Raw genomic sequence first — 23,496 nt, forward strand, 5'->3', positions numbered from 1 at the left:
TATGTGCAGCGACTAGGCGTGGGAGAGTGCTGCGTTGCCCCGCCCCGGGCGTATAGAATCCGGAACGCGCTCGCTGGCGACTCTCCCTGCGACGATAAGCACAACCCCTCCCTGCCCATTCCCGCCTACCCAGGCACCCACTCCCATAAATCCCCACTCGCCCTACAGGGCAAAGTTCTTTACTTTACACTTTTCACACCTCGGTAAGTCTGTGCGTCTTTTGCAGTCGCCATGGAGTTTGCTCTCTAACAGCCACTCTAGCCCATACGCACCAGAAAAATTGTAACCCTAAAAACACGTCATAACTCCGAAAACATTCGGATAGCTCAGCTTTCATATTACGAACGACATGACTGACGAGATTACGCCTCAACCTCCTCAGAATCAAGCCAAGAAGGACGAGAAAAGGCCTTCCAATGGTGCCACGCAGACCGGTGGCGGTAGGAAGCGCAACGCGTCTCGCACGGCCTCAGTGAGCGCTGGTAATCCTGGCATTCCAAGACCGTCTTCGAGGACCAGTAATAAGAGCAGCAAGAGGGGGCCATCTAATCCTCCCACAGCTGCTGAATCTGGCTCGGATACCACCAAGAAGGGAACCGAGAGTAAGAAGACGGAACAACGTGGCAAACCCCAAGCTGGTGGCACCGGTCGCTCTGCAGGCCACCGCAAGGGCCAGTCCACTGCCCAGAGTCGTGGGGGTGGTAACAGACCCAAGGAAGGCCCATCTGATTCCCCCGCACCTCAAGCTGGCGACAATAGTGACGCTTTGTCTTCCTTGCAGAGGGTCATCGCGGATTTGAAGACAACTTCTCCTGCCAATCAGTCCCCAAACGTTGTTGCGGGATCCATCACCAGTGCTATTTCCATGTCGGGTGGTCAAGGCTCGGCGCTGCCGCCCAACGCGCCCGTATTCCAACCTGGTGCGGGTGCATATCCTGGCCCGAACACTGAGCTTCCACCTAGGCACCGCAAGGCTGCGTCGCTCGGCAACTCGTCCAATCCTTTATATAATTCCTACTCGCCTAACCTCGGCTCTATGATGGAGGACGTTGAGGAGGGTCAGGTCAACTTCCCGACAGAGGAGGGCGAGATTCAGGAGAACATGTACCAGTCAGGTCATCCCCGTCGTTCTTTATCCCAGAGTTTCACCGCCCCTCGTTTCGCTGCCCTTGCTGCCCAACAAGATCAGGGTGAGGTGCTCGGTCCCACGGGCCGTCCGCAGCTCGCGCCTGGGTTCATGTTTGGCGCCAGACGTCGTCCGAGCTCTACTGTCAACATGCCGATGGGGCCTCCCATCAGCGAAGAGGACGTTGGCTTCCAGTTCCCTCAGCAACAAAACCAGCAGAACTTCGATATGCCTCCTAGCGAGATGAACCAGCGGAAAGCGGGCGAGGGGCCCGAGATATCTGGTATTATGGCGGAACAGGTGCGTCTCACACGTTCGTTGGAATGTGGCCAAACCGCTCAATTTTCATTGGTAGATCGCCCTCCAGAATCAGATTGAGGCTTTGCAGCAACAGCAACAGGCTCTCTACCAGCAGCAGCTCGCTTCCAATCAGGTCTTGTCCTTTCAGACTCCTGGACTCGCGCCTGGCCGTCCGAATGTGCACCGTCGTGTGCATAGCACCGTCCCAATGGGCATGGGCATGCCGTTTGGCGGGCCCCAGGCCGCCATGGGCCAGTTCGGGAATCTCAATGGTCTAGGAATGGGCCTTGACGGTCAGCCTTCGGGCGTGCCGCGCGGACACGGAAGGCGTCACAGCGTCAACGTCCTGAACAAGTCAGGCAGTCAGCCTGGGCTAGGTGCATTGGGCTTCTCGCAGAGCGTCGATGGTTATGACGACGGATTTAACGCCCCTGGTAACATGGGTAATGGTCACTCTCGTAATGACTCTAGCTGGCGTATCAGTACGTCCGCTCTACTCATTTGCGGGATTCATTTATTGATGTGTTCGGTTGCTGCAGACGGTGGTGTTGGCGGCATTCAGTCGAACAACAACTTCGCTGCTGACCTCGCTCAGGCGCAGGCGCAGCTGAATAGTCTCCAGCAATTCCGTGCTGCTGCTGGCGGTCACCATCAAAAGATGGCATCGTTCAGTTTCCCTAACATGCTCCCCAACATGATGGCAGCCAACATGATGGGTCTCGGTTTGGGTGGTATCAATCTCCTTCAACAACAGCAACAGCAATTCCAGTCGCAGCTCCAGCAGCAGTCCACTCAACAGCAGCGCAAGTCGCTGTTCGCTCCTTATCTCCCACAGGCCTCCCTGCCACCACTCCTTGCTGCAGGCAAGCTTGTCGTTGGTATCTTACGTGTTAACAAGCGCAACCGCTCGGATGCATATGTCGCGACTGAGGTATTAGACGCCGACATCTACATTTGCGGTTCCAAGGACCGTAACCGCGCTCTGGAAGGCGATATTGTGGCAGTCGAGCTGCTCGATGTTGATGAAGTCTGGGGCACCAAGAAAGAGAAGGAGGAGAAGAAGCGCAAGAAGGAAGAGAACTCCGCGTACGACCTCAAGGGTGCTGCCGGCCGAAAGAACGACAAGAAGAAAGATGATGTTGAAGTCGAAGGCCAAGGTCTGATGTTGTTCGAGGACGAAGAGTGAGTTTCCCGTGATCCATCCTGAGGGCTCGCTTATGTAAGTATCCCTTAGGGTTACTGATGAAGTGAAGCCTCAGTTCGCCGGTCACGTCGTCGCAGTTGTCGAGCGCATGCCTGGACAATTATTCTCCGGCACATTGGGCCTGTTGCGCCCTTCTTCTGCCGCTACCAAAGAGAAACAGGAAGCAGAGCGCCGTGAGAGGGAAGGTGACCGTGGCGACGAACCCAGGCGGCCCATTGAGCGCCCCAAAATCGTGTGGTTCAAGCCGACAGATAAGCGTGTGCCCCTCATTGCTATTCCTACAGAGCAAGCCCCTCCTGACTTTGTGCAAAACTCCGAGGCTTATGCCAACAAGTTGTTCGTAGCATGCATTAAGCGACACGTGAGTTTCGTCAAATTTGATTAGCGGGTTACAATGTATACTTACACTTTCAACAGCCCATAAGCTCACTGCATCCGTTCGGTACACTCGTCGAGGAACTCGGTCCAATTGGGGACATTGAAGTAGAAACGAGTGCGCTTCTCAAAGATTGCAACTTCCCAACGGAGGACTTCAGTGAGAACGTGCTGAAATGTCTGCCCCCCATCCCTTGGAGGTACGTGCACAAGACGGTTGATCTAGTCGTTTGTTGATTTTCACTAGCATTCCCGAGCGTGAACTGGAGATCCGCAAGGATCTGCGCAATGAGCGTGTCTTTACTATCGACCCCGATACCGCTAAGGACTTGGACGATGCTTTCTCCGTCAAGGTCAACGAGGATGGCACGTACGACGTATCTGTCCACATTGCAGATGTTTCCTACTTTGTCAAGCCAAACACTGCATTGGACCGTGACGCGCGCAAGCGCGCAACCAGTGTCTATCTTGTGCAGCGTGCCGTCCCCATGTTGCCTCCTGCTCTGAGCGAACAGCTTTGCAGTCTTGTCCCCGGGCAAGAGCGCCTGGCGTTCTCGGTCATCTTCACTATGACCAAGGATGCAAAGGTCGTTAAGAAGTGGTTTGGCAAAACGATCATCAGGTATAGTGGTTTCCAGGTGCACACTTCCTGAACCCTCAATTGTTGTGTCTCGTAGGTCCGCTGCTAAGCTCAGTTACAAGCAAGCCCAGAGTGTGCTGGACGGGCAGGCCGCCGGGTTCGAGGTTCAGCCTGAGCACAATGTTGTGGATTTCGCCAATGACATCAAGATCGTCCACGACCTTGCCAAGCAGCTTCGTGAACGCCGCTACCAAACCGGGTGCATCAGAACAGAGTCCTTGAAACTTACCTTCCAGCTCGACGAGAATGGGATGCCTGCCGATTGTGTGCAGTACGAGCACAGCGAGGCCAATCATCTTGTTGAGGAGGTTTGTCGAATACATGCGATAGCAATGCACGGCGACTGATCATAATTCTGGTAGTTCATGCTACTCACCAATACTGCCGTTGCACAGCAGGTGGCCGTACACTTCTCCGAACAAGCGTTACTTCGCCGTCACGACCCTCCGATTGAGCGACGACTGGTAAGTAGACCCATTTCACAAGTTCTACAGTGGACCTACTGACACACGAATCTTAGGCTGCCTTTGTTGAGCGGGCGGAGAGGATGGGCTACAATTTGGACACTTCGTCGCCTGTCGCACTCATGAGATCCCTGCAGTCAGTTGCCGATCCCGCCGCCCGCAAGATTCTGGAACTCTTCCTGCAGAAGGCTTCCTCGAATGCCAAGTACTTCTGTGCCGGCATGCTTGACATTGCTAAGTATAACCACTATGCCCTGAACATTCCTCTTTACACCCACTTCACTTCACCCATCCGTCGGTATGCGGATTTACTAGTGCATCGCCAGTTCGATTCAATCCTTCAAGGTGGTGGTACGGTGTTTTTCATCATCGAGGGGATATTCATGCTCAGCCGTTTACTTCAGCAGAGCCTAAATTCACTATGGATCGTGATGCGGTTGCGAAGGTTGCCCAGCAGTGCAATATGTGCGTCGGACTCTTTGTCCCATAGGGCATTACTTACGATATGGTTTACAGCAAGAGGGATTCGGCGAAGTTGGCCCAGGAGCAGTCCACACATCTGTACCTCTGCATTCTGATATCCGACCTCACGCAGCGCTACGGGCCTGTCATCCGGTCGGCCAAGGTCGTTGGCGTCCTCGATGCTGCGTTCGACGTACTTGTGCCAGAGTTCGGCATTGAGAAGAGAGTCCACGTTGATCAGATGCCCATCGACGTGAGTCCCTGTAACCTGCCGGCATACTCGTGTTCACATATCTAATGCAAACGCAGAACCACGTGTATGACGAGCACACGCACACGCTGCAGATTTACTGGTCCAACAAGGATGTGATTACCTGGCTCGCCGAGAACAGCGACGACGAGCATCTCAAGAAGGTTAAGCAGAATGCGGAACAGCATGCTCTCAAGATGGAGGTTGCCTCTCGGTCTCTCCATGATGAGAAGGCGTTGTTCGACGAGGATGATGACGCGGAGGAGGACGAGATTGTTCTCGGTCGTGCGGACCGCGAGCAGGGGGCACAGGAGACCTCGAAGCAACGTCTCCTGTCAAAGTCTAAGGTTCCTCCCCACTTCGAGGGCCTGAGGATCACGCCTGCCGGTCACAAGATTCAGGAGATCAGGGAACTTCAAACTGTTCCTGTACGTATAGACTTTACTTCAGCGCATCATCTGAATGACTGACGGTCTCGCTCCAGGTTATTGTCACTGCCGACTTGACCAAGAGCCCTCCGGTCATCAAGGTCTACAGTGTCAACCCTTACGCCGAGCAAAAGTAAACCGTCAACGACAATGTATTTGTTCCTCCTTTTCTTTCGCTCTCTGTATCAGTGCCGGTTTGCGCTGATTGTATGATACGTGCGATGTGGTGGATACTGGAAAATGCCCTCTTTCGATTTTCTGTGCTGTTTGTGGCCGCTTTTCGCTCGTTCAGCGCACGCTACTCCTCACTTTCCTTGGCCTGCTCATCGACAGCTAGCCTGCTGTTGCCGCTTGCCAGTGTACTCTAGAGTCTGTATGTTCCGTTACATGATATGATGATGCTGATGCCCTTCCAATGAAACATGTTCCCATTGTCCACTGCAGATCGAGGCTACGGTTCAAATTAGTCATTCATAAATAAGAGGCACTGATAAGTTGAACCAGTATACACGGTACATCCTCATGTTCTCAGTGAGCTATTCTAATTCCTGCAAGAAGCTAGAAAGCCCGAGATCGCTCGACTTCTTTCCCTCGGCCTGCTTCTCCCGATTGCGAGCCAAAAGGCCTTGCAACCCAGTGGTTCTCTTTGAGCGCGCCTTGGGGCGAGGCGGGGTAGCCGTTACGGAGCTACTAGACGGAAGCATCGTTGTGTTTTGCAGTGACGCCGGGCGCGCTTGGGACGGTACAGAAGACCGTACAGGCGAAGATGCAGTCCTATCGGTGGGGTGTCGGTCGACCGCGCCCTGCGGGATGTACACACTCTTAGTTGACGTCGTCCCAGAGAGTGGTGCCTTCTTCGCATCCGATGCTTGTCTCTTTCTGTTCCTGGGTTGGGGAGATAACAGCGAAGACTTGCTCTCGATGGGGAGGTCTTGCTGGTGTCCGCATGCCCCGCATGACATGCGCAGGGCTCGAGTACAGTCCTGCCGTTTTGCGCCCTTCCGCCGCTTGGACAAGCGCACGGATCTGATGTGACCGCCTCCGTCGAGGAATGTTATCCCACATGACGGACAATGCGTCGTCCTCAAGGCGGGCTCGGAGGGGTGGAGGGTGCGTGCGCGAGACGCGTGAAGAGCTGCCAGACCCGGAGACGCTTGCAGCAAAACGAAGGGAACTGCGAGCTGAAATTTGGCGGTAGCTACACCGGCAGCCTGCATAGTGACAACGACGACGGAGAGGACAGTGAACGGACAGTACTAATGGTAGGGAGCACATTCGGCGACGAGGGCGGGGCCGACGAGCGCTAGTCCTTGTTCCCACGGTAGAGAACAAAGGGTCCAATTGTGTCCGACATTGTGTCCCAAAGAGGCAGGCGTAGTGGTTGTCGTGGCGTGCATGCGGCTTTTGTTCTGTGCGTATTGTATTCGGGCCACGGCCCCTATTGAAAAACAACCGCCACTCGGAGCCATGTCTCTTCACCTGCAGCCACGAGCCTCTCCACCCATATCGTATACATTATGCAGAACCATCGGTGTCGCTCTCCCCGCTCTCCCCCTGCTATATCGAAGCCCATCCCCGTTGACGAGTTCGCTCCGGTATCACCACCTATGGCCCCTCCAAGACAACGTGGTGGATCAATCTCAAACCCCATGGCATGGCTGACCCGCACGGCATCGAGCTCAAGCCACGCGGCTCCCTACACCCCGTCCAAGCCCGTCAGGATCTCGGAACCGAAGTTTCTGAACAGCTTGGATTCTCTGACACAGCAGCGTAATGGCGTACTAGGTACAGGTGCCACCGTCGTTAGGACGCCGCAAGAGGCCTTGGCTGGACCGGGGAGCCTCGCGCTATTTCAGGCGGAAGTCGTCGACGATGATATTTTTGTCATTGACCACGACGCAGAGCCCACGCCCAGCTACCCTATACGACCAGAGAGCCCGCCACTGCCGCCACTTCCTGACGCCGAGTCCCCTATATGTGAGTCGGTGCGCTCACGTACACCGCCACGACCCACTCGTCCGCCACCGGCAGCACCGGAGTCGCCAGAATCAGACATAACAGTACTGGACCCCTACAGCCCGGAGCCAGAGACAACAACCCTCCGCCCTTCGTTGAAGAGTAGATCCCCTAACCTGTCGACATATTCGCCTCCTATGCCCGCGATGCCCGCGAATATCAGCAGCTCGCCACCACAGTCTCCCTTTGAGCCCATTCTCATATCACCGTTGCCAACAGAGCTCATTGATCATTCTAAAGTCATTGTGTCTCTGGAGACATCTACAATGACGCACCGCACGACCATGAACACGCTGACCTCGCGACCCTCATTCCTATCCACGTATCTAAAGGAGCTGCTGCCTTCGCGCAAGCGCGATTCGGACGCAGTGTCAATTGAATCAGATTACAGCGAAGCGACGAGCTCGTTCAACTCGATCTTTCATCATCATCTTACCACATCTGGGCTGCTGCCGCAGGCGTCGACTTGCATCCACATTTTCCTTGATAGGCCCAGTGCTCCGTGAGTGCCTTTCATAGTACTCCTGCGAGAAATGAGGCTAATCCTAATATCAGATATGCTCACATTCTTGCTTACCTCCGCTCACCACCATCTACGCCGGAGAATCCCGCTATGCTCCCCCGCGCGGTACAGCTCACCAGTTCATCTTCCGCGCGTTTGGAAACACTTCTTGAGCTTCGCGACGAAGCACGCTATTTGGACCTCGATGAGCTTTACAAGCTCTGCAACGATGAGATTCGCTTGCGTACATCCCGGCCGACTGGTCTCGGCCTCCATATGCGAGGATTGAGCAGTGCGAGCACCACGTCTTTGCGAAGCATGACCACGCTACGCGACGTCCCGGAATACGAGTCGAAGCTTACTCGTGCTGTGTCAAAGGACTCCACCAAGGCAGCGAAGAGGAGTCCGAAGAGCGGCACTGGTGGTGCACTTCCTGACCCCCAGCAGCGTGGGCGCGCTACCACAAGGACGGATGGAGTCGAGACGCTTCGAGCGCGACCACATCCAGGGTGGATATAATTCACATCTGCCACCTGCACATGATCCAACTCCCTATATTGCCTGATTGTCTATTAGTTGTCCTGGAGACTGATATAGTAGTAACCCTCACTTACTTGTAGCTCTATATTGCACATCACGTTCACTTCGACGCCGTTAACGACCAGCCCACTCATTCCTAGACGTTGTATCTTTATCATTTCTGCACATAGGCTCTCTGCTTCTGTTTCCGATAATGCATCATCATATTCATTGAGAGCACGATAACTCAGAGAACGCCCACAAACAAGTGGATGCACTTAGGTCATCAGTACGGCCGAGGTTTAGGACAAATTTGGAGGCAGTGTACTATATATACTATCTCTTCGGCGCCCACAAGTCGTATAGCTCTTTGTCCGAGGGATCAAAGCAGGTCATGAGAGAGGGATCCACACGGACCACAACTCGCTTCGCGCCAAAGGTCGACGAGGGAAGAATAGGAAGCGCACTTTGGAATGCAGAGCGGGGGAAACTCGGCCCAGCCATAAGAGGTGAACTCGGGGAGGCTACGCCACCACCGGGCATGGTCTAAGTGAGCAGACCGAGTGAGTTTTGCACTGATTCCAGCGTGCACAACGTACATTCGAAAAGCGATTGCGCAGTCCGTTGTCTGGAGTCGCGGGACGTGATTCGTTTGCGCCGCTGCGTCCTGTCAACGATACGCAACTTGTTACATGACATCATGGGCAGCGAGCGTGAGTCCTTACTTGGGGATTCGGGAGGGGTAGTAAGCCTGGGTTCTGGGGAGGACGCCATAGCGCTGCTGGTGTTGATTGACTTGATTCAAGCAGTAGGAGAGTACACCAGGGGAAAGCTTGAGTCTGCAGTAGACTGGAAAGCTCTCAAGGCTCAAGCGCGCTTGGTACTGGAACACGGTCGCGTGACGTGACATCTCGCGCCAGATTGTGTCACACCGCGAACGTCACCGGTACTCCTTCACTTGTCCCTATACCAATCTATCCCATCTTCCTTCCTTCCGCGCCCATTATGAACATTTTCAGAAGCTGTACGTGAAATGTACTCATGCTAGCTGCATATATCTGACTGTGTGGGGGTCGTCAGTGATAGGAAAAGTCTGGCGTGCGTTTCTGGAGCCGACTCTGGCCAGTCTTACTTAGCTGAGTGATCTCATCCGCAGACGATCCCAACGCAGCCGAGGTTGTCAAAATATCAGAAGGACAGCTGTATCTTGTGCGCTCTGGAACCATTCGAGGTGCTCGAGAATGCATGTAAGCCCTTGTCCAGTGCCTGTCCTGAATAATTGCGAACACTCTGCAGCTACAACGACGCCATGGCTACTATCCGGCGTGTGCCGTCAATCGAGCACCATTTCCAGCTCGTAATAACACGCGTCTTCGAGGACGGAGACCAGGAGCTTCTCGAAGATGAGGAAGAGAGTGCGCTTATTCCTAACTCATCGTTGCTTGCTTATAGCTTATGCTCTTTAGCTGACGAGGAGCGCGTCTTCCTTATCGGCGAGGAACTTGAATTCCGGAGCGCAGTAGGCGAAGATGGCCCGAGTTTCATGTGGCGCGACCTGGAAGGGGACGTGGACGAATTCTACGAATTTGTCGCCTCTGGGACTAATGAACCCACGCGCGCCTTCTTTGAGACATGTATGTATAGGGCGATGTACGAGCGCAAGTACAAGAAGAGCGCAGACGATATCCCCGACTCTGATTTGCAAGAATTCATCTGGCAGTGGGTCCATCCGTCTTCCCCGCATTGGCGCGCCATTGACATCGGTGCTTCAGACCACCTGCTCAGAAACCCAAATCCAAGACGTCTTCCAGGAAGAAAACGGCGTCTACATCCAAGGAGGCGCAGACTCCACAGGTGGAGAAACCCGCCGTTGAAGATGCTCCTTCCCCTGAGCCTACAACACAGGCCGTCGCCTCTGATGATAGTGATATGCCTACACTCTTTGCTGCGCCAGCTGAGCTATATCTATGGAGCCGCGACGAGGGCTATTTCGAGAAACAGCGCGATGTGACAGCAAAGCTTATGCAGAATCCCGCAGCTGGGTCTTATGAATTCTGGTTACTCGCGACCACACCCGAGGGCCAAGTCCTCGCGCACAAGATTTCTTCTGACATGAATCACCGATGGGCCGCGAAAGTAGCATCCTTTACCTGGAATTATGTCAGCGACAACGGATTTCAGAGTAGCTGGTGTCTCAGATTCAGCACGTCTGATGCCTACGAAAAATTCCTGAGATTATTCACGCAAGCCTTATGGGAGAGCCTGAATCAATACCCCTGGAGTAAAGCCAAGGTTGGTACATTGGCGTCATACCGGTCTATTACCTGACCTCCCACAGGCTGATGAGCAAGCGTATGTAATGAGTTCAAATGTGGAAGACGTCGAAATGCAGGATGTCGAGAACGACTCGGATGAGGAGGATGACATTGAGAATGACCTTGGTCGGTCCTCCGTTGGTCCTCATTGGCGCGTCGCTGACTGTCTCTCAGACAAGAGCGAGGATGAAGAAGAGCCAGAGCCAGAGCACGAACTTGAGGAGGACGAAATGCCTCCACCGCTGGCCAAGGGCGAGCGCAACTCGCAGCTGACTGTCGGCTATAAGGGCGATCGATCATACGTTATTCGGGGCAACAAAATCGGCGTCTTCAGGCACACTGGCGACAACGAGGTTAAGTACCATGCCAGTATCAGTAATATCGCAACACCCAAAGGCAAGGAGTTCAACCCGAAACATGTATGGATCCTTCGTGCGTTCAAATGACGCGTGCCTCTGAGCTTTCATGTAGGTCATGCTGCACGAGCAAGATAGCAAGATGATTTTGATGAACCCTAAGGAACCTCACTCTTTGTTCAGTATGGACATTGAACGGGGCAAGATTGTGGAGGAGTGGAAAGTGCATGAGAACATCAATGTGGATCACATTGCACCCGACAACAAGTTCGCACAGACAACAGCGCAGCAGACCCTCATTGGTGCGTCACACAACGCGCTCTTCCGCATCGACCCTCGTATGTCCGGGTCCAAGATGGTGGACAGTCAGTTCAAGCAGTACGTCAGCAAGAACCAGTTCTCCGGCGTCGCCACGACAGAGTCAGGAAAGCTGGCAGTGGCGAGCGAGAAGGGTGACATTAGGCTGTTCGACTCGATCGGCAAAAACGCGAAGACAGCGCTGCCCCCGCTCGGCGATCCTATCATCGGCATCGACGTCACTGCCAACGGACGCTGGATCGTGGCCACGACGAGGACGTACTTGCTGCTCATCGACACGCTCATTGGTGAAGGGCGATATACGGGCAGTCTTGGCTTCGACCGGAGCTTTCCCGCGACCGCGAAACCAATCCCCCGTCGCTTGCAGCTTCGGGCGGAACATGTCGCGTACATGGAGAACAGCGTATCATTCACGCCTGCCAGGTCAGCCATCATGACAGGGAATCGTCAGGCTGTCATCTGATGTGTTCATGCAGGTTCAACATGGGCGAGGGGCAGGAAGAGAACGCCATCGTTACGTCCACAGGACAGTTCGTCGTTGCTTGGGACTTTGCAAAGGTGAAGAAGGGGCTTCTAGACAAGTACGAAATCAAGAAGTATGTCACTCATTCCATGTTCCGTGCGGTTGAGGCTCACCTCTATTCTAGATACGAAGACTTTGTGGTACAAGACAACTTCAAATTCGGAGACGATAAGGAGATTGTACGTCACGCATTTGTCCTGTCTTCGCATTTATATTAGTCCTCTGATGTTATACCTCGCAGATCGTTGCGTTGCAAAACAATGTCCTTGCGGTGAACAAGAAGAACCTGAAGAGGCCGACGAGAGCATCAATTGCATCACCGCAGCGTAACATCCGCAACCGTTCCAACATTGTCAACGCGCCGTACTAAGAGGTCAGATGATTTATGGGTAGTTTGCAGCAGTCTTGGTCTTGTATCCATATCTTTTCGTTCACTCACCTAATGTACACGCTTGTTGTGATATGAATGTAGCTTATATTCCACACAATCTGCGATTATGTAGGAGTGCGCATGAAATAGCAATACAATTAGAAGGTAGTGGATGAACACTAGGTGACGACACGTCGCGAAATTTTCGCCCAAATCCTGCAGGATAATGAGTGCTATACAATTCAATTGTACATCTTCTACATCGACCATCTTCCTTCTGGAGAACCATCTACTTGTCGAGGCAAGTCGTCTCAACAATAATGGCAGTGACCCGGTAGGGGTCTGTGATAAAATAATTTGTGTAAGATATAAGTGAATAAGTGTATTGAACAAAGCGACATACCGATGTTGGACGCGGGACGCCTGTCCTCAAGGTAGCCGTAGCCCTGAGCGCCAACGTGTCTCGGGATACGGATGGAAGCACCGCGGTTGGCGACACCCGAGCTGAAGGTATTGATGTGACCGGTCTCGTGGCGGCCCGTAAGACGGAGGTCGTTGTCCTCGCCGTAGACGGCGATGTGCTCCATGTGACGCTTGCTTAGCTTCTCGATAGCAGCCTCAATGTACTTCATGCCTCCGGGCTCGCGCATCGGCTTCGTGCTGTAGTTCGTGTGGCAGCCGGCACCGTTCCAGTCGCCCTGGAGGGGCTTGGGGTGGAAGGAGACCTTGATGCCCCACTGCTCGGCGATGCGCACAAGCAGGTAACGCGCCATCCAGAGGTGGTCACCCATGGAGATGCCCTCGCAGGGGCCGACCTGGAACTCCCACTGGGCAGGCATAACCTCCGCGTTAATACCGGAGATGTTCACACCAGCGTACAGGCAGGCACGGTAGTGGGCCTCAATAAGGTCACGGGCGAATACCTTGCCGGTGCCTGCGATAAACAGATGTCAAGGTCCGTGATTAGGTTCCCACTGGCGGCAGAGAGGGGACCATTTATGGAACATACCAGCACCGCAGTAGTAGGGACCCTGGGGACCAGGGAAACCGCCTTTGGGCCAACCGTACGGCGTGCCGTCCGCGTCGAAGAGTGTGTACTCCTGCTCGAGACCGAACCAGGGGACCACATCCTTGGCCTCGTCCATGACCTTCTTGGCATGGTGGCGGAAGTTAGTCTTGTTGGGGGTGCCGTCGTTGTTGTAGCACTCCGCAAGGACCAGGATGTTGTCACCGCCACGGAAAGGGTCCTTGAAGATGGCAGCAGGGCGAAGGTAGACATCCGAGTCAGTTCCAGGAGCCTGGTTCGTGGAGGAACCGTCGAAATCCCAGATGCGGAGCTGGCCTATGTCAGTGACCTTCTTGGTCACGGTCTGTACAGTAGTTGAGCATGATGAAGCACGCTCGTAGACGCGTCTGCAAGCTTACTGACCGTTGTCTTGGAACGGAGGCCACCATCGCCGTCGATCCAGACGTCTGAGAGGCGGGGTGAGTCATTTCAAGCGCGTCCTGCAGATCGCGCGAGACATCATACACTCAGCCTGAACTTTTTCACCCTGGGGGAGGGCCAGGTAGGGTGCGAGGAGATCGGGGCGGTAAAAAGACATGGTTGTCGACGAGGCGGACGACAGTCGAGTCAGGAGAGATGGTGGTGGTGGAATGCAGAAACGGAGGACCGCGCAGGGATAGCCGCCAGGATGAGTTTACGCGTGTTTATATCAGGGCACTCCGCCTTATCGCTCGTATCCTCGTGCAGTGATCTCTCCCATCGCGTTTATCCACGGCTGTCTTTCTGCCCGCCGCATCGAATAAATTTCACCAGAATATTTCTCTTCATTTACCCTAACCACTCATGTGCGATCTATTTCCGCAGGAAGGTAAGTAGAAGACGCGAGCTAGTTGGGCGGGGAATGCCCAGCTGCCCAGCCCTACATTCGAGTCACCACCACATCTGTCAGGGGGGATCAGCTGTTCCTCCTGTTCGACAGCCCATGCACCACTTTGATACCGCGCGCTGCAGCTCTTCGTACCACGGAGAGCCGAAAATACCAAATAGTCTCATCTGGGCAACATCTAGACACCGTCCACCCGCAAGAGATTATCGGGTCATCGTTTTCTAACCACCTTCCGTCTCCGTCCGCCCGCCATCGTAGTCGCGGCTACTCGACCGCCCTTCGTACCCGGTCTAGGTGGCCCTTTAGAAGTCGCGTCCCCGCCTCCTCCAGCATCGGAAGAAGTTCCTGGAGCAGTGTCGCTGTCCTCTAAATCGCCATTCGCGGAAAGGTCTTCGTCTTCTGTTACATGTGATGCCCGCTTCGTCATCTTGTCAAATAGCATGATAATCAGTGCCAGGAACCATGTCCTTTTGAGTGCCGGAGGTTCAGCATTACTGCTGTCTATAAGCGTCAGGCTTCCATCGGGTTGGGGCTGAAGTATACACCTTGAGGCCATAGACACTTGTATGGAGTATTCCACTCACATGATAGACATCATTCCCTTCTACGACCATATCGACCAGTCTCCCAGAAACCACATTGCCGTCGTCATCAAGTCGTGGTCCACCGCCCAAATTTAGCTTCACCTAGAAGCATGTCAAACCAAAGCCATCTGTACTCGTTGGGTACCGAACTTGCCTTCCTTTTCCCTTCAGATGTGGGTATCATTTTCGAGCCCCATGCCATGGCACGCGCTTGTGTACGGATCTCTTCGATACGAAGTACATCGCGCTTGAAGTTCAGACTTTGAATCACATAATGCAAAGCGGAGGTGAGTAGAATCAAGAAGGTCAGGACGGTCTGTGATTCTTTCATTAGCTTGCTTGCGCGATAGGAACTAATAAAGCCTGATCTCCACGCACCCCGAGCCCTGGCCTGAACCTTGAGTAATAATATCCGGTGCCTCTCCATTTTGGCACGCCGTTCTTGTAGAAGAAGTCATAGCTGGCTTGCACGCGATTAGCGACACAATTCGACAATGGGTCGAGACGTACCGTTCGCGACCTTCTGAGTCCCTCAACATCTTCGCTATCACACCAAGTCTTGCGAACCGCTCATGTGCATCCTTGACACCCGGATTCTTGTCAGGACTAATGATGACAAGAGTGTCAAAGGTAAGGCAAAGGACCGCATAAGAGTAATACACACTGTAGCTGCACGCTCTTCTTGCGGTACGCCTTGGAAATCTCGTTGGTGGAAGCCGTGGAAGACACCCCAAGCCATGAGTAGAATGTCGTTCCCCTGCCTACCATGTGCATATGTTTAACTATACGACGGTATGGCGCGGACTCTACACGCACCTTCTGAAGCCTCTAGCGCGCTCACGAGGTCGAAGATTTCATGGTCTTCCTATGCACAACGTGTCAGTATCACCACAGTTGTTACACGGTTAAGAAGACATGTAGCCACGCACCTTGGTCCAACTTTACATCAAGCGAGCGGTAACGTCGTTCAGTGCCAATACATACTGGCATGGAAAGTTACTCACGCATATGCGACCGTGATCAGAGCAGCTATGAGCAGCACAGATAATAGTCGCATGGTAGAAAGTGCTCGCTATAGCGCACAATTCGCAGCCTCGTAAAGGCGAGGGCGAGTGCTGGCGAATGAAACGCGTTCACTTCAAGTCGGTGGCAGAAATGGGCGCTTAGACACCCGATGCTGTTTCCTGAGGAACGTCTGTGATTGGATGGAGATCTAGCACGCGGTTATCTCAAGCGCAATGGGCGTCTGCAAACTTGACGACCTTCAAGCACCTTCGACTTGATTTCACCTGAACCAGTCGCTGGCTGCACTTTTGATTCGTGTGGAATTGAGCTTTCTTTGGTCAGAAACATGGCACCAAAGCGACGGTGTCCGGTGTGTGGTTCAAAGCAATGGCATAAGGAACCATCCAGCGGGCTCATCACATGCAGTGAAGGCCATGTTCTCCAGGTATGTCCTTACGTGGGCCATACAGGATCTGTGAGTAGAGCTGGCGCGTAGAACTATAGGAACGAAACAAGGGAAGTCACGGAGCTTGGTCCACATGCCCTTCGGAAGAGGACGCTCAAGTCCGTCAGGAAGAAACGAGAAAAGCTCAGCAAGGCGGACCCCAACCGTACGCAGCATGCGCATCTCTCACAACGTATCATTCACTTACGCCAGCGATAGTATACCATGGCGAACGGGCGCGCTTTCACTACTTTCAGTGTTTGCAGCTCATCTTGCGTATGCAAATCAGCGCTCTCATCGAAGCGTGGGGCTTACCTCCCGAGTTTGAGGTATCTCTATGCCAAGCGTTCATCAGTGCTGCCCACCTGAGTAAAATGCTAGATCATATGCAAAGACATATGGGCGTTGCATCTTAGCCTCCTGCCGAAGCCACCACCAGCAGAGCCCCTTCGCTTCAGGCAAGACCGGGAAACTACGGAAGAATCCGAGGCAAGAGCTCGTCCTCAAAGCACGCTGGCTCCAGACGACGCTAGTGATGGCGAGCAAGAAGCGGAAGAACTCCATGGTGATGCTGCGCGAGCCTCTTCATCCTCTTCATCTGCGAGCGACGAAGAGGATGAAGATCCCGCGATTGCCGAGCTCATGCGGGAGAACTCTGAAACTTCTTCCTCAGAGGAAGATGCACCTCGCCCTCGGGCTCCTACTGAAAATGCCAAGAAGAAACGTCCTGATCGGCAATTTGACGCTCCCGCAAGCACTATCGCTGTGTTAATAGTAGCTTGTTGGACGCTACGCCTTCCCGTCACACACATGGACTTCATCAAGTGTGTGATCTTTATCATCAAGTCTGCACTCACGGAGAGTCCGATCACGCAGGCTGATTGAGGCATACAAGCTGCCGTATATGGATCCCACACGTTTGCTTCCAGCAGGCCTGACGGTGCATCTGACGAAGCACGTCGTACAGGCGTTGTCCCCGAAGGTATGGGACATACCCATAAACCTCACTTTACAGCTCAAGCTCAAACACACTGATACAGCACGCGCCGTCACCCATTCTTCTCCACGGGCTCGCTTCTAGGCTTGCACGGTTGATGCACTCAGAGTACGGAGTGTACACGCCCGAAATGAATTCTTCTCCGTTGCTCTGGAGAGCCGTGCGTGCAACTTGCGGGACACGTACGACCCGATCATACATGGCCTGAACTACGACATTGACGCCCTTCCACAGCGACGCTCTATGTGATGTCAAAAAAAGTGGCGCGCGTTCTCTCGGTGCCTGTAATGCTACACCGATCACTAGCCTCCCCGCTCGCGCGCACCAAGAAACGCGATCCTGAGTTTCATAAGTACGATAGCATCGTGCCTGAAGTCGCGCTCATATCCGTTGTGATCGTCGTCCTCAAAATGGTCTACGGTCTTGATGGCAAGGAAAGGCAAGGTGGCCCGATGTACATGTATTTCCCTCAGCCTGATCACATTCATATATCGCAGACTACCGAAGGACAGACAGGACCCTGCGTGTGCATTACCATTATTAACGGAATTTCTTCAATGCATCAAGGAGGTCGACGAAAAGCATGAGGATCATTTCGAGTTTTCTGCCATGGCACAGTTGTAAGGCTTTCTCTTCGGTTCAGACATACACGGCCACTTAAACATCGTAGATCGGCTCTGGATTTGGACGACTCTGCGATTGACAGATACCTCGACTTCTGCGAGACAGCTTTGCTACCTCGTGAAGACCAGAGAGATGGTACGTTGGCTCACCGCTTACCATGGAGCTGGATATCTGAGCGATATTCTATTCCTGAAGAGCGCGTTACTGCCATGAGATTCTTCCCATTAAGGCCGCAGCCCCCTCGTTCTGCACAGACGGCGAGTTTGAGGGATGTCCATGAGGCACAACGTGCATCACTTCCTCCTATGCCGTTGAACGAAGACGCCACCGGCCTCCTTCCAGGCCAAGCCTACGCTGTCTTCAACACGCAGGACGTTTTAGGCGCACTCCCCGAACAGTACGAGACTGTGATTGCGCGAGCAGCACAGTGGTCCGGGGTGAACGAGAGCTATGTGGCTAGCGTCGTGGAGCGGTTTGAAAGAAGGCTGATTCGCTGGTGGGACCAACTGAAACGAAGGGAACGGGACGGGCGAAGGGGCAAGAGTGTTGGGAGCGCGGAGCGGGAGCTGAGCCCAGAGGTCTGAGACATGAGGCCTCACTAGCGTGCGGCGGGTGCCTCGGTTTTATCAGCGCCTTACCAAAGTTGAGGCGTTGTGCAATAGTGAGTCACTGCCGTACATAATGCCAAGCATAGCGCTCAGTGCGCCCGCTGTCATTCAACACGCTCACATTTCCCAGGTTCAAAGACATCTAACCATACGTACTTTCGGAGGTGCGATTCAGGTTCAGGACGCACCTGTCGCCATTGAAACCAATAAGATTCGCGCTCTGGGCCTGCATCAAGATCCTGTATACTTATTGGTGCGAGATACATCATCGACTCTGACCAATCGGCGGATATCCATCCGGCGCGGACACGGGTTTATGATTTGTGGAAGGTGTGGTCGCGCACATGGCCCCACAGAGATGAGGCTGTGCTTAAGAATTCTGGTACGCGGGGTTCCTACAAGCTCTTGACAACGCGGTAGTTGCCTGCACTAGACGCGTGCCCTCTAACAAGCTTTTTGTTTTTTCAGATCGGCAATTGCGGCAATTTGTCAATAGTGTCTTCACGCGGGGGAAAATGTGGAATTCATCGAAGCTTCATGGTTCAAAAGATGGACAGCGTGTCAGTGCTTACGGGTGCGTACCACCTCGTTGTGCAAATATAGTGCACCCTATTATTGGCGGGCTCGCCGCCCACCTCGTAGTGAGAGGGGCATCGGGGGTCTCAGATCGCACCGAGAGGCGCGACCCAAAACAGCGACTAGGACGGATAGATATGGCGTCGAGATGTTTCAGACTTGCAAGGCTCCTGTTTCGGACAGCTTTCCTTCTTCGAAATGGTGATTCAGCTCGGGCGTGACCTACGCGATTGGACCGAGTCGAGGATTTAGACGCCTCTTACCTAAACAGGTTAGCACCCGGCTCACCGAGTTTGATTGGCTTCAGTAGGAGTGACGGCAGAGAACACCGCCTGCATGCAGCTTCAGGAGACACAATTGTGTCTGAGCCGCTCTGCGTGCCCTATAAAATGAGGCATTTCACATGTGGTTGGTCCCCATTGCGGCCCCCACCCCTTTACGACTGTAGCCTACTTCAATTCTAGTTTCTTAAATTTGTCGCAATAATGTTGGCATCCTCTCTGCTAGCCCTGGCCTTCGCCACTGCAGGCGCGCTCGCTCAGACGACTGCTACTGCGTCTCTGGTTCAAGAGCTCGAGTTGGCTACTGACCACGTCGACCGCATCGCGGATCTGCCTCAGGATTCTGAGGTGTGTAGTATCATTCAATAAATCAAACACAACGCTAATGCTACACTGCAGTTTGTTTTTGACTTCTTGAATCCACCAGGCGGAGTGGTTCAAGGTGCTGCAGGTCATCTTGTTCTTGCCTCTGTCAGCGACTTCCCTGCTTTGGTCGGCAACGGTGAGCTTTGACTCACTTCGCATTGTCGAGCGACCCCCTGATGGTGAATCTTTTAGGTATTGCCTTGTTGGCGGGCTTCCTCGGACCCTGCGGGATGAACACCCCTCATATGCATCCCCGGGCGACCGAGTTCCTGTATCAAGTCAATGGCTCCATCCAGTCCGGCATGCTGACAGAGACTGGTTCACGCTTCATCATGAACAACGTTACTGCGGGTAAGGCGATGATTTTGCCTCAGGTTCGTAATTGTAGCATTGGCCATGGATTGTACGCTGGCTCACAAGCGCTGTAGGGCTCGATCCACTTCCAGTTCAACGATAACTGCGAGCCTGTGCAGTTTGTTTGTAAGTTTACATTTAATCAATGTTTTGTCTCCGTTCTTACCAGGTTGACCAGCCGCGCTGAACTCGGAGGATCCTGGCACTTTGCTAGCCGCTCAGGGCCGTGAGTATCACCGTGGTCGTCTCACTGTTCTATACCTGATCATGTACACCTTAGTCTTCGGCTTGCCTCCAAGCATCGTTGCAGCGTCCCTGGGCGAAATCGGTGTAGAAGAAGTTGCTGGCCTCGCTGAAAAGGCATGTGATGTGCCCCTACACATTAACGTTCCCGGGCTGACGTCTGTACCTGCGCAGATTCCCGACGACGTCGCGTTCGGGTCCGCAGAGTGTATCCAGCGCTGCGGTATCAACATCGGCGTCCAGCCCACCGCCGAGCAAGTTCCCCGTGTCTCGGCGAACGCGCTCCCCACCGGATCCGCATGGACCTCCAAGGCCACCTCCACGTCGACGAACTACAGCCGCAGCATCCTCGGCGCCGTCGCGGACCCGTCGAACCTCTCGGCGACCCACGCGACGACGCAGCCCGTCACCATCGCGCTCATCGCCGTCGTTAGCGTCCTCGGCCTCGGCTACGTCGTGCTCGGCGCCATCTTCTTCGTTAACCGCCGCAAGCGCGGTGAGAAGTCGTTCATCCGCCCCGACATGAAAGGCCGCTCGCTCGTCCCGACCCTCGACCACGACAAGTTTGACGCGTCCGCGGGGCCATACGACCCCATGGCCGCTTCTTCTTCTTTCGTCCGCCCGGAGCGCGGTGATGCGTAAACTGATTGCTAATGACCGTCAATGTCTCTGATGCATTCTGTGTCCCCAGTCCTGTAGAGGTTGTGTGGCGAGAAACTTACGTTCTGTTATTCACTTACGGACTTTACTTACGACCCCTGACTGTATCCGTACCTCCTGCGTCTGCTTAACCTCCTTGGGCAATGCTACTCCTCGATAACTCGTCCCAGGTTCATAGATTTTTTCTATGATGCGCTCTCTCAGAGACCACTGGTGACGTAAAGAGAGCTACAAAAGCTCGAGGTTGTCTCCAGTACACTGTCTCCAAAAGAGCTCGACATGCGAAAAGTTGACGACAAATGCCACAAGATATCTGGTACGTGGACATCGAGGATTGCTCGCTGCAGGAGAATGTCGATGTATATATCCTTACTGGGTTAGCCTCTACGGCCGAGGCACAGCTTCGACACCCCTGGATTTGTAGAAGCGCTGCCATACTTCGGCTTCTCCAAATTTGATTTAGGCATCCTTTCGTCAGAGGTATCTATCTGACCAGCAATATCCACAGGTTTTACCTATTCAGATGGTCTGTGTCCCAGAGTACCTGGAACAAGATCCATGTATTAGCCATACAAAACACGAGATTTGCTGGAACGCATTCACCCATTTGCCTTTGTCTTCTACTTTCCGCTGCCCTCTTCATCTTGGAATCTGAAGTCTGTGTCGGCGGCCTTGACGGCATCATCTGTTCTCCCATTCTCAATATCTGGGCCGATATGAAGATGTTCATCACCGTGATGCGAAGCTTGACACGTGTGTTATCTGCTGTGAACCTCGGCCAGGACCCGTCTGCACTCCCTCTTCCCATTGACATCGCAGAAGAACGTCTTGCATGATCCACTCAGAATAGTTATCTCTCACTGTTATCTATCCAATCGGAGATGACAGCGGCGTGTGCTGCACCATAGGCCCACTCGTTGGGAGTACACAGATAACCAATGAGTCGTTGCATGTCCGTCTGGTACATACGCGAGTACGGTGTGACTGACCGAAGGCTGATCGGCGATAGAATATTAACGGAAACGGCGTGGCGGCGAAGACATCGCGAGCCAGAGTTTCAGATCTATTACCGGAGTGTCAACGGCACACGTCTCCGTTTGGCGAAACTTGGAGCGGGAGCGGGAGTTGTACATTGAGTGGACGGAAAGCACCAGGGATGTATCACTATCCAGTACTTAGGTGACTACGGACTGGTGAAAGCGCCACCACTGGCCGGTCGCTCATTCTCCATCGGTTTGCTATCGGCACCTCAGTGCGGCCGCTTTGGGGGTAGGGGACAGAGCTCAAGTTGCTTCTGGGTTACATGGTGCAAAATACATATCGTACAGGTAACATTTACTGATTGTATCATATGATACAGCGCACGATTCTGTGGAAGGGATGCTTCCATCGAGACATCAGAATATCGTACTTCAAGAAAGAACCAATGTTCCGGAAGAAAGACAGAAGAGGCTTCTTCGTAGACTTGGATTTGCGCGCGATCCCGGACACAACTGGCATCAGTGAGCCCATAAACTCGCTCAAGGGATGAGGCGTTACAAATAGTGCAGGGTGCACGGGGACAAGATCGATGCAGAGGATGCGTCTCAGATGGATACACCGTGTGGCGGGGTCTTCTCGCGGCAAGGTACATGTTCAAAGGCGTCTTACACGCGGGATTCGGAGTACATCGTGGCTACATTCTCAATACTCTACACACAGCTAGTCGTACATGGCAAGCGACGGAAGGTTGAGCCAAGCGCATGGCAGACCGCAGACCTAGAACTACATTACTATGTCAGAGATCAAACCCGTTATCAGTCGTCTCTTCGCCATTCTCTAGACGCGCATTCATATCCACTGGCATGAAATTCTCGTCATCGAAATCAGAATCTTCCTCCCAGGCCTTGAATTCGACCTTCGGGTTCGTGCTAGTCGTACGGTTAGGCCAACGCTTTTCGCGCTGCTCGTCGACCGGGTCTCCTGAGGCCATCGATCGCATGGCGGCCATAGTGTACTGGCGATATCACTAGTTAGAACGAGAGCGTGGCAGGGATGGGCGAACAGAGACTGACATGAGCATCGTTACCAGCGTTGTGCAGAAACTTGGTATCGATCTGCAAGTGCCTGCAAACCCGCTCCAGTGCACGCCTGTTGCCGCTTGCGTCACCCTCTAGGGCCGCAAACAAGTCCGCAGTGTCCACTACATAGATGCCTGAGTCAGGCACTTGATCGGGAAGAAGATAGTCGAAGTTAGGGAGAGCTTGTACCGCCTCCGAGCGCAGGTACCTGGTAACAATCAATGACGGTTGACCCAGCAAAACGGTCGTGACATACTTTATGTCTTGGTGGCTGTCGTGGAAGACCAAGAACAATGGTCCAGCCGCACGATGCATAGTAATGAGGTCCCGAATGCGCTGCGCAAACGTGGTCTTGTCCACGTCTTCGCTCTGTCCAAACCCGAAATGCTGAAAGGGGTGTGTCAATGGTACGCTTGAGTGTATGTACCGAAAACTGAGGTTGACTTACGTCACGGTACTGAGGTACGTATGTATTGGTGTATCCTCTGCGTTCCTTTACTATCAAGTGCCCTTCCTCCTCGATGAGCTTCTTTTCACCGTCTGCGTTGTCATCCCCCTCCCAGCGAACCAAGCTCCACCCGAACTCTGTGAGCAGTTTGTGGTCACGATCCCAGGCCTCGAAATCAATGGCAC

At 53.6% G+C, this 23,496-nt stretch overlaps 9 protein-coding genes across 9 annotated transcripts; 5 read left to right on the forward strand and 4 right to left on the reverse strand.

The window, feature by feature from the left end:
• Positions 1-1,282: 1,282 nt before the first annotated feature.
• On the forward strand, positions 1,283-5,687 carry POSPLADRAFT_1182726 (hypothetical protein; the record flags this gene model as incomplete). Its single annotated transcript, XM_024488943.1, has 13 exons — positions 1,283-1,426; positions 1,500-1,908; positions 1,966-2,608; positions 2,661-2,991; positions 3,048-3,205; positions 3,253-3,627; positions 3,683-3,953; positions 4,008-4,109; positions 4,166-4,460; positions 4,514-4,574; positions 4,626-4,824; positions 4,881-5,249; positions 5,306-5,687. 13 exons carry the CDS (start codon positions 1,283-1,285, stop codon positions 5,384-5,386), a joined length of 3,438 nt encoding a protein of 1,145 aa, XP_024337043.1. The 3' UTR covers positions 5,387-5,687.
• A 98-nt stretch (positions 5,688-5,785) lies between these two features.
• On the reverse strand, positions 5,786-6,466 carry POSPLADRAFT_1058424 (hypothetical protein; the record flags this gene model as incomplete). Its single annotated transcript, XM_024481037.1, has 1 exon — positions 5,786-6,466. One exon carries the CDS (start codon positions 6,464-6,466, stop codon positions 5,786-5,788), a length of 681 nt encoding a protein of 226 aa, XP_024337044.1.
• Positions 6,467-6,856: 390 nt separating this feature from the next.
• On the forward strand, positions 6,857-8,537 carry POSPLADRAFT_1066626 (hypothetical protein; the record flags this gene model as incomplete). The annotated part of the gene is made up of 2 exons (XM_024482095.1): positions 6,857-7,767; positions 7,821-8,537. 2 exons carry the CDS (start codon positions 6,857-6,859, stop codon positions 8,284-8,286), a joined length of 1,377 nt encoding a protein of 458 aa, XP_024337045.1. The 3' UTR covers positions 8,287-8,537.
• Positions 8,538-8,622: 85 nt separating this feature from the next.
• Positions 8,623-9,060, reverse strand: POSPLADRAFT_1047716 (hypothetical protein; the record flags this gene model as incomplete). The annotated part of the gene is made up of 3 exons (XM_024479346.1): positions 8,623-8,832; positions 8,886-8,953; positions 9,012-9,060. The coding sequence occupies 3 exons, from the start codon at positions 9,058-9,060 to the stop codon at positions 8,623-8,625; spliced, it is 327 nt and encodes a 108-aa protein (XP_024337046.1).
• A 231-nt stretch (positions 9,061-9,291) lies between these two features.
• On the forward strand, positions 9,292-12,168 carry POSPLADRAFT_1047717 (hypothetical protein; the record flags this gene model as incomplete). The annotated part of the gene is made up of 12 exons (XM_024479347.1): positions 9,292-9,310; positions 9,367-9,384; positions 9,443-9,533; positions 9,583-9,701; positions 9,753-10,005; positions 10,059-10,578; positions 10,625-10,727; positions 10,776-11,020; positions 11,073-11,698; positions 11,752-11,871; positions 11,923-11,977; positions 12,040-12,168. The coding sequence occupies 12 exons, from the start codon at positions 9,292-9,294 to the stop codon at positions 12,166-12,168; spliced, it is 2,298 nt and encodes a 765-aa protein (XP_024337047.1).
• Positions 12,169-12,457: 289 nt separating this feature from the next.
• On the reverse strand, positions 12,458-13,772 carry POSPLADRAFT_1047718 (hypothetical protein; the record flags this gene model as incomplete). The annotated part of the gene is made up of 5 exons (XM_024479348.1): positions 12,458-12,510; positions 12,572-13,102; positions 13,178-13,538; positions 13,598-13,641; positions 13,700-13,772. The coding sequence occupies 5 exons, from the start codon at positions 13,770-13,772 to the stop codon at positions 12,458-12,460; spliced, it is 1,062 nt and encodes a 353-aa protein (XP_024337048.1).
• A 499-nt stretch (positions 13,773-14,271) lies between these two features.
• Positions 14,272-15,701, reverse strand: POSPLADRAFT_1058428 (hypothetical protein; the record flags this gene model as incomplete). Its single annotated transcript, XM_024481038.1, has 9 exons — positions 14,272-14,592; positions 14,645-14,746; positions 14,790-14,960; positions 15,023-15,104; positions 15,155-15,250; positions 15,309-15,405; positions 15,461-15,509; positions 15,574-15,583; positions 15,649-15,701. 9 exons carry the CDS (start codon positions 15,699-15,701, stop codon positions 14,272-14,274), a joined length of 981 nt encoding a protein of 326 aa, XP_024337049.1.
• Positions 15,702-15,995: 294 nt separating this feature from the next.
• POSPLADRAFT_1148073 (hypothetical protein) lies at positions 15,996-18,299 on the forward strand (the record flags this gene model as incomplete). Its single annotated transcript, XM_024486134.1, has 10 exons — positions 15,996-16,094; positions 16,146-16,260; positions 16,314-16,423; positions 16,476-16,918; positions 16,971-17,076; positions 17,135-17,273; positions 17,326-17,545; positions 17,604-17,690; positions 17,735-17,915; positions 17,997-18,299. 10 exons carry the CDS (start codon positions 15,996-15,998, stop codon positions 18,297-18,299), a joined length of 1,803 nt encoding a protein of 600 aa, XP_024337050.1.
• Positions 18,300-19,333: 1,034 nt separating this feature from the next.
• POSPLADRAFT_1040522 (hypothetical protein) lies at positions 19,334-20,958 on the forward strand. Its single transcript, XM_024477756.1, is given in 8 exon segments — positions 19,334-19,528; positions 19,580-19,682; positions 19,739-19,920; positions 19,975-20,026; positions 20,079-20,126; positions 20,181-20,260; positions 20,318-20,788; positions 20,807-20,958. 7 exon segments carry the CDS (start codon positions 19,385-19,387, stop codon positions 20,783-20,785), a joined length of 1,077 nt encoding a protein of 358 aa, XP_024337051.1. The 5' UTR covers positions 19,334-19,384; the 3' UTR covers positions 20,786-20,788; positions 20,807-20,958.
• The last annotated feature ends 2,538 nt before the right edge of the window (positions 20,959-23,496 follow it).

The sequence above is a fragment of the Postia placenta genome (genome assembly GCF_002117355.1).
Source record: "Postia placenta MAD-698-R-SB12 unplaced genomic scaffold POSPLAscaffold_10, whole genome shotgun sequence".
NCBI classification, from domain to species: Eukaryota; Fungi; Basidiomycota; class Agaricomycetes; order Polyporales; family Adustoporiaceae; genus Rhodonia; species Rhodonia placenta.

What these genes read in the sequence shown, in the direction of transcription:
- POSPLADRAFT_1040522 (XM_024477756.1), top strand. Translation starts at nt 19,385, where the DNA reads ATGTTGGCATCCTCTCTGCTAGCCCTGGCCTTCGCCACTGCAGGCGCG. An exon ending in ATCTGCCTCAGGATTCTGAG is followed by an intron (nt 19,529 to 19,579) that starts GTGTGTAGTATC and finishes GCTACACTGCAG; the next exon opens with TTTGTTTTTGACTTCTTGAA. An exon ending in AGGCGATGATTTTGCCTCAG is followed by an intron (nt 19,921 to 19,974) that starts GTTCGTAATTGT and finishes CAAGCGCTGTAG; the next exon opens with GGCTCGATCCACTTCCAGTT.